General features: G+C 33.9%; 1 protein-coding gene across 1 annotated transcript; it reads right to left on the bottom strand.

Moving 5' to 3' along the window:
- Positions 1-4,776: 4,776 nt before the first annotated feature.
- On the bottom strand, positions 4,777-8,909 carry LOC143053762 (protein rolling stone-like). The gene is made up of 3 exons (XM_076226540.1): positions 8,888-8,909; positions 7,448-7,528; positions 4,777-5,363 (listed from the first exon to the last, which is right to left on the bottom strand). The coding sequence occupies exons 1-3, from the start codon at positions 8,907-8,909 to the stop codon at positions 4,972-4,974; spliced, it is 495 nt and encodes a 164-aa protein (XP_076082655.1). The 3' UTR covers positions 4,777-4,971.
- Positions 8,910-9,326: the final 417 nt, after the last annotated feature.

Raw genomic sequence — 9,326 nt, forward strand, 5'->3', positions numbered from 1 at the left:
AAAAGTACATGAATTTAATACATTAAATCAATGAATTTATGTTTTAGACATCTTGTACAACACAAATTATAATCATTATGACGCAAAAATGTGTGATTTTTAATAAGGGAATTTGAGGATGGAAAGAATGTTTTTAGATACGTTTACCTAGCAGTCAATGTCTCAAAATATTTACTCATTCACCATAGGCATGATAAGACAAAACATACACATGTGCAAAAAAAAAAAAAATTCATACGGTTTGATGGCTTTTTGTTAATTCGCCATTTCAGAATCTAATGCATCCTGGGTAATATTATTTTCAAAAGTGTACATCAAAACGTCATAAACAATGGAAATTTAACCAATGACGTGACGTTATTTTCATTTTGAGGTACGAACAATGAAATTACCCATTATGCTTTAAATTCTGAAACGGCCAATTGCATAACACCCATTGGCAAGTAGTTCGTGTATTTTAGGACAGGTCTAAATCAAATCAGAAATAAATCTTATATGTAAGTTCTGTTACTTATATCGACCGTGATGAAGCGCAGGAAAATAAACATGCAGAGAGTATGATATTCTCTTAGAAGTAGACCGGATAATTGTCTCATTGTCAATCAAATCGTTATATCTCTCATCTTATAATCCAGTTTTATATACTACTTGTTAAACTTGATTGTTTGATTTGTGTTTGATGATGGGACAGAACGCAGATGAGTATTTTAACATAAGTGCATGTACCAGGACCATCCGCCCGGTAGCTAGCTACCAATTCGATTGACAATGACTAAGTAAAAATGCCATTCGAATGATACTTGCATGGTAGCACTCTACATAGTAGCTATTAATCCAAACGATACAGGCATGGGCAACATCCACCTTGTAGCTAATAATGAGATTGTTACTGGCAGGTTAACATCTTTCCCGGAAATCTACTGGTTCGACCGATACTGGCAGGGTAACATTTGCCCGGTTGCTACAGTAACATCATTTTGTTTTGTAATTCGGTTGATATTGGCAAAGTGACATTCACCTGGTATAAAATTTTACTAATTTTTGTAAAATTTTCCGCTCGCTAGTCATCCGATCAAAAGTGACAGGGTAACATTCGCCCAGTAGCTAGGATATCATTTGATAACGACAAGAGTAACATATACCTGGTAGCAATATACCAATTTGAGCGATACTAACAGTATAAAATTTCCCGCTCGCTAGTCATCCGATCAAAACTGACAGGGTAACATTCGCCCGGTAGATAGTAATTCAATTAATAACGATACGGTATATAAACATAAACCCCTGGGAGCTACTAATTTGAATAATACTCGCAGTGTAAAATTTCCCGGTCGCTTGTCATGCGATCAAAACTGGCAGAACTACATTTGACCGGTAGCTAGTAATTCAATTGATATCGGAAGGGCAGCATCCACCTGGTACCTATGTCTAGTTATTCCACCAATACTGACAATGTGACATCCACCTAGTAGCTAATAATCTAAACTTTACTGGTAAGGTAATATCCTCCCGATATCTACCTTTTTGATCGATACTGGCAATGTAGCATGCGGCTTGCCTCTGGTTCATGTAGCTAGTAATTCAATTGATGCTATGCAATAAATCACCATTACAAAACTATCTAAAGTCAAAAAATGCTATAAAACGTTTAATCCACCATTTTCTACACACGAAAATCCCAGTACCAAGTCAGTAATATGACAGATGTTGTCCATTCGTTTGATGTGTTTGAGCTTTTGATTTTGCCATATGATTAGGGACTTGTTTTGAGTTCAGAATTTTTGTGATTTTACTTTTTTGTATTTAAAAAAAAAGCCAATTCAACATCTTGTAACAATTTAAAAGCAAAAGTTGATAAATACCTGATGCGGATGTCGAGCCCAAGTAAAACGAGAACAAAATGATGAAATCTAGAGACATCATCCCATTCAGCAAATACTACAGATATGAATAGTCAATTTCTTTAAAAGTCATACAACTACATGTACATTTGGTTTCTTTACATCAGAAAGTAACAGTTGTATAAGTGTATATGTAATATGTTCAATGTAGTTAGTAATTACTAATGAGTTATTATTTTAGAATGTACTACATGTACTTTTGTTTTCTTTTCATCAGAACTAATTTATTGATGTAATAATGTAACAGTTGTATATTAAGTGTATATGCAATATGTTTAATAACGTTAGTAATTACTATTTTAGAATTTATCACATAAATTGGCATGATAATATTAGTGGCGAATTGGATTCGAACCCTATTTTGTTTTACTATCAATGCTTTTAAATGGGTACATATGATTGGAGTCCATCTTTATCCTGGCTTGGAACCCCCGCACCTTTCAAAGACGGTTGGGTCAGCCCCTGGTTAATTAGGTCTTTTTTTTTTATGAAGTTGTAACTTAATTAATAAATGAATTAGTCTCTTGAAAAATAGCATAATGCAAATTGTATTTGATTTTAAATAATTTCTATAATTCTATTAATGTAACTGGTATAAAGCTGATAGAAATAAACTCATCATAGATACCAGGACTAAAATTTTACACTTACGCCAGACGCGCGTTACGTCTACAAAAGACTCATCAGTGACGCTCAAACCAAAAAAATGTTTAAAAGGCCAAATAAATTAAAGTTAAGCTTGCAGTTTTACGTTCTCCATGCTTATGTTTGGTCATGTTTTTGGTATTGATGCGATGCTAATCCGATTCAGCGTATCGTTACATGCTATTAATAATTCATGTACAGTGAAACCTGTTTAAACCGAACCTCTTCGAGACTTAAGATTTTGTTCAGTTTTGGCCGATGTTCGGTTTTATAAGGTTTACAACGCATACAGTTGGTATGACGGTGCCTTAGAACATGTTTGGTTTATACGGGTTATCGGTTTATGCAGAATTCGGTTTATCCAGGTTTCACGGTAAACCATGTTTTATTTGATTAAATAATTTTACATATTTTCATGTCAATGACTTTCGGTTAATGCAGGATTCGGTTAAGCCAGGTTTCACTGTATAACTATGTTTTATTCGATTGAATAATTTTACATGTTTTCATGTCAACGACTTTTATGTATAGGTAATTTGACTTATTATTGATTGTTGAAGAAGAGAGGCGAAAGATACCAGAGGGACAGACTCAGTCGATTTCACAAATAGAAAATACACTGACAACGCCATTGCTAGAAAAAAAAGACTAACATACAAATAATACTTCACAAGACACAACATAGAAAACTAAAGACTAAGGAACACGAACCAAACTAAACATTTGGGGTGATCTCAGGTGCTTTGGAAGGGTAAGCAGATATTGCAATACATGTGACACCCGTCGTGTTGCTCATGTGATTTCAAAACATAAAACAAATGTATTGGGTGGTGGTAGCAGTGTAAAGGCTGAGGTTGATAGTTATACGGAAACCCAGCTGTTCTTGTTCTCCACATCATTTTGAGTCTGTTGGAATAGTTGTCTTAATCATACCACATACATTTCTTTATCATTATTTACTTGGAGCTCTGAGAAATAAACAGTGATTTGCATGACTATTGTGTAAGCGTTCCAATAATAATAAAAAATTAACCTCGAATACCGAGAGTTTGGTGCACTGTTTGAGGGACTCTCGAGTGTTTCCATTTTGTCCACAAAATAATCTTTCTGCATGTTGAACGTTCTCATGTTTTAGCTCATCTGGCCATGCACTCATAAAACTTTCGAGTCAGTTTTTTGTACTCATATTTCTAAATCAACCAATCAAATACTGGAATTCATATTTGGAGCATGATTTTTGAACGTCGAACACTGAGCAAAGTTTTATGACTTCAACACTAAAGCGTTTTCTCATTACTTTGCATCCGTCGTCGTCGTCGTTCGTTAACTATTACAAAAATCTTTTTCGCTGAAGCTACTGAGACAAAGTTAACCAAACTTGGCCACACGCATCATTGGGGTATCTACATGTAGTTTAAAAAATGTGTACTACGACCCGGCCAACCAAGATGGCCGCCATGGCTAAAGATAGAAAATAGGGGTGAAATGTATACTTTGGCTTATATATCTCAAATTAAAGCATTTAGAGCAAATCCACCTGCCCTGAAATAATCAGACAAATCAGACAACCCGTTGTTTGATTGCAGCCCCTGAATAAGTAATTTTAAGGAAATTTTGTAGTATTTTAAATATTATTATAGATAGAGAAAATCTGTAAACAGCAATAATATTTAGCTGAAGGAGTCACTGTTTAATTTTATTTCGTAAATTTTGTAATCTTTTACAAAATCTTCTCCTCTGAAACTACGGGGCCAAATAGAATTAAACTTGGCCACACTCATCATTAGGGTATTTAGTTAAAAAGTTGTGCCCGATGACCCCGCGTTCTAAGAATGGTGCGAGTTCTGTCTCTTTTAATCAAATAGTATAGAAGTAAGAAAAAAATGATATGCAAATAAAGTGTCCTACCGAATGTATTGTTATTTGCTTTTGTCAAATAGCATTTCTTGTGGAATTCTTATAATTTATGCGATTTGAAATTGTTTACATAATTCTTTCAATCTTTCCATCAGTGATTTCGATCACTTTGATTTGTCGTTTTTTCTATGAAATTTTCCTTTGTACTTACTGATTATTTCCTTTCTCCGCACAGTAGAGCGATATGAACAATTATCGCTAGAAATTAAGGGTGCACGTGCTGTTGTCAATGAACAAAATTTAGAACAAGTACAACTACAACCAGTACAACTACATCCATGAACAAATTAGTTCAGTTATTATTATGGAAACTGTAAAATAGGCGGGGTTATGTTATGAGGTACCAATAGAAAGGACCACAAAACAAAATTCATTTCATTTAGAGGATATATAAAAATATTTGATAAATATGAAAGACAAGAAAGAAATGCAATACTTTTGATGTATTTTTGTTTTGGTGTCTTTTTTTATGAACGACGGGGTAAAGATAATCTTGTGTGATTGTTTTTCAAACATTTTCGTCTCTTTTTCTTTGACTATCATAAACATTATCGATCTCAACGCTGTTTTCTACTTGATCGTTATGGCAACAGTGTCTTGCGATGAAGATGCGCAGTTTGTATAATCCAAATAGAACCAGATGTAGAATTGGAATTCCAACAAAAATCAACACTGCCACAGTAACGGCCGTTGGATATATCTCATTCCAGTCTAGTATAGGATATATTTGATCCTTGTCAAATCCAAGTTGATATATTATTGTAAACGTGACGAACACAATGCCGAATATCATGGGATATATCACGTGCAATAGATTTATCACTTTTGCGCATACAAACAAGTTCATGATGACGTAGACAGAATTGATGGCGTGGAACTCGATGCTTGCTGGATGCGTAGCTGAAAATAAATCAAGAAGATTTAAGCATGTCTAGTGCTACATAATTTGTATGTCAACCAGAATTGTTACTCCTATTTGTTCTTAAGGGCTTAGTCTGTTTGGTCAGTTAATGTACGAGTGCGGAAAGTTATGTTTGCGATAAAATACCGAGTCAAAGTTAAGACTTGAAAATATGAATTGTATGCTTCCCAGTTGTTATGCGTTATGCGAGTGACATTAAGTGGAAACAGCAAAGAGTGCAATAGGTTCGAACACAGACGAACATTTCGAAAGGTTGAAAGCAAAAAAAAGAAAAAAACAACAGTTGACTGTGGACTACTGCATTTGTTTGCACAGCCTACGATAGAATGGTGATACATGATGTTTTCTTGTTCGTCTGTCCGTTAGTCCAGGTTTTAGTTAAGGTACTATATACGTATTTATAGAATTATTGTGGCTTTAATCCAGGTTTTGCTGTGCACTTAATATGAAAATATGATTTTATGAGCGAAGCATGGTTTCCTATAGACAAGTATTGTTAGTTTTCTATTTTCTAACTGATACACAATTGAGCTCTCAGATTCTTTTGTATTTCAAATACTTGATTTCCAGCAACATAGTACACTATAGTGTAAACCTTAGTTCAGGGAGATAACTCTTTAAATCAGGAATGCGTTTTTGTTAAACTCAAGTTTTATCAATGTATGTTAAGCATTTACCTGAAACAGATTGGAAATAATCTATGTTACATAGAAGCTTAGAATATATTAATGAAAATGGGTGACCCAAACGTACTGATGATTTTATGAGTTATTCCCTTAATCTGTTTCTTCCTCCTTAATTCATGCGGTATTTTGTATGTTGTTAGTAGTTATGGAGTCATCTCATTCACGACAGCTAATAGTTATGTACTTACAAATTTCAAGCGTGCTGAAGAATCCCACGGTTACACTAAGGGCTATACCATTACTCGTCTCAAACTAAAACCACACTAACTGTATGTACCATGGCATACCAATCTCACCTAGAATGACACAATAAAAGTATTGAAAGTGCAAGCCAAGCATTCATTTAATTACTTAAATGTGACGTAGCTAAGCATGCATTCCTACGAATTTTATGTTTGTAAATGCTGTTAAAACAAGGCACTGTATTGAAGACCGTGGTTTGACCTATGATTGTTAACTTTTTACGCACAGTGACTTCAATGGGCACTCATTTGACATTTTACTATTTCTATATAATAGCGTAATAAACGCATCAGTTATTTTTCATTTGCCTCTTAGTCTGGTCTACAAGTTGAATGCTCTTATAGAGTGTAGACGGGCATGATTTTTACCCCAATTGCAGGGTTGTAGTAAGTCTTCGTCAATTGGCGACATGCAGTGTTACTGGCGAAGTGTTCATTACATGCATCTTGGTTAAATTCCGTGGTATACACGTTTGCTGTAAATAATGTGAAAAATCTTGAATCTGTCATTCCTGTTGCTTACTGCAAAACAATAAGCAAACTATATGGTAAATATTTGCAGAATTTGTGTAACTTTGCTTCATTTTCATTTTGTTTGCTTAGTTTTACTGAATTGTTTAGTTTATGTGACGTTTTGAATAATTTAATTTTCTTTGTTTATTTTTTCTCATTTTATATAGTGTTGTTGCATATTGGTTGTATATTTGTCCTCTAAAGATTTGTGCATCGTGTGTGCGCTTATTTATGCCCCTTTGTCTTCTTTTTAATGTAATCCACTGTATTCGAATATATAACATAATGATAACCAGACAATGGCAGTGTCCTATATCTTTTTACGGCCGTATTTCTAAACTATTAAGGCGACTTCATGATTTTTTGCAGCCATATTGAAAAAGTACAGAGTTTTTGGATGGAAGGGACAATAGTAAAAAAGTACGAGTAAAGTATCAATTTTTCACACAACTGTTTTGTTACAATAATGTTTTTTTTTGTATTTTTCAAACCATTTTTACCTCCATAATGAAAATCTGCCCTAAATCAATATGGCCGCAGTAACCTTAAAAGTGCTTATTTTACCTTTAACGTTTTCGAATATGTCCTTCCTTCTACAGTAGACATACCAAGTAACGATACAATCAGTCAAGTTGGACAATCCAAGTACAACATATCCCCAGTTTGTAAAATAAATAAAATAATCACTTGGCTCTTGTTCTGCTGTCAAAACAAAGTATGGTTCTAGACCAAACCAGACTAAATGGTAAACCAGCCAAAACGTTGTCCAAATCGGATAGAGGATCTTAGGTCCACACTACAAAGGTATAAAATAATTACTCATATAGATATTTCTAATCATATACTTTATGATTAATAAACATGGACCACCTATATAAATAGTCTGACCTTTGTTACTCTTTGTTTTTTTTTAAATTTTAGTTCATTAATATGTTTAGGGGTCTAGTGTGACGTCCATTTTAACAAATACACATGTGTGTTTATGGACGAGCTGAGCCCTCTTCCGCATGAAGGCTTTTCTTGCTTTGTTGAAGACCTATTCGTGGTTTTTGGTTGTTTTATGACCGTTAAGTCGGTTTGTTGAAGACCCATTCGTGGTTTTTGGTTGTTTTATGTCCGTTTAGTCGGTTTGTTGAAGACCCATTCGTGGTTTTTGGTTGTTTTATGTCCGTTTAGTCGGTTTGTTGAAGACCCATTCGTGGTTTTTGGTTGTTTTATGTCCGTTTAGTTGGTTTGTTGAAGACCCATTCGTGGTTTTTGGTTGTTTTATGTCCGTTTAGTCGGTTTGTTGAAGACCCATTCGTGGTTTTTGGTTGTTTTATGTCCGTTTAGTCGGTTTGTTGAAGACCCATTCGTGGTGTTTTGCTGTTTATGTCCGTTTAGTCGGTTTGTTGTCTCAAACAAGTACAATTTTGTGTTTAAACATTCACAATTTCAGGTTTTATCGTTCCATATATAAACAAGACAATTTTGTAGGGAAATTAAATCAAAGATTTTGCAATTATTTTAAAATTTTTCATTTTAAATATATATATATATATATATATAAGTATTTAAGTACGTGAATTTCAAAGGAATTTATATTCACGTTAATTTCAAGCGAATTGAGATTCACACGAATTTCAAGTAAATTAAGATTCGCTTGAATTTTTATCTCAAACATTACGAGCAGATTTCACGTGCGTCTCATGCAAAAGCCATGTGATTTTAATATGAGCCTCACACGAACTTCACTTGAAAGTCCTATGATTTTTTTAATTAGAAAATCAAGTGAATTTTGAAAATAAAGATATTCAAATAACATCTAAATTTTCAACACCATATTAAATAAACATCCTTTTTTAAACGTCATGTGAAATTGCCCTTTTCAAATGGATTCAAACTGTTTTGGTTTGAAAACAAAACCAAAAAATACATAGATGCTTCCACAAAAGATAGATGCATGGTCAATGCCCCTCTGACAACGTTATAACATTAGTTTTGGGTATTAAAGTTAAACACTTTACCTTGAACCTGTTCTAAAAATAGAAAAATATCAAATCAATTGTGCATGAATTTTACAGCCGACTGGTTTTCTATTCATTTTTATAGCCATTCATTTTTAACTTGCATTCATTTTCATTCATCTTTTACCGTTAAATCATAAAAAAACTGATTAAAAACAAATTTTATTAGTTTACATTAAACATTTGTACGTATCTGTTGCAATCAAATACCGCTTTATAAAAGTTTTTTAATCATAGGAGAGTACCGGATTCTACCGAGGATTGCCGAATGCATCACTCGTCTGATGTGTATCTAAACTTATAGTTTATGAGGTTCAGTGGCGGACCAGAAGGGGATGGGGCCGTAAACATTTCGATCTGATTGATAACCTATTTCACGGATGTCATTCGGTTTAACGAGAGAAAAGATCGTGAAAGAATAGCTTACGGCGGTCAAGTATTGCGAGACGATCGTGAAAGCTCTGGTACCGGATCGTGAAAGAATTTTAATATAA

The sequence above is a fragment of the Mytilus galloprovincialis genome, chromosome 12 (genome assembly GCF_965363235.1).
Source record: "Mytilus galloprovincialis chromosome 12, xbMytGall1.hap1.1, whole genome shotgun sequence".
NCBI lineage: Eukaryota > Metazoa > Mollusca > Bivalvia > Mytilida > Mytilidae > Mytilus > Mytilus galloprovincialis.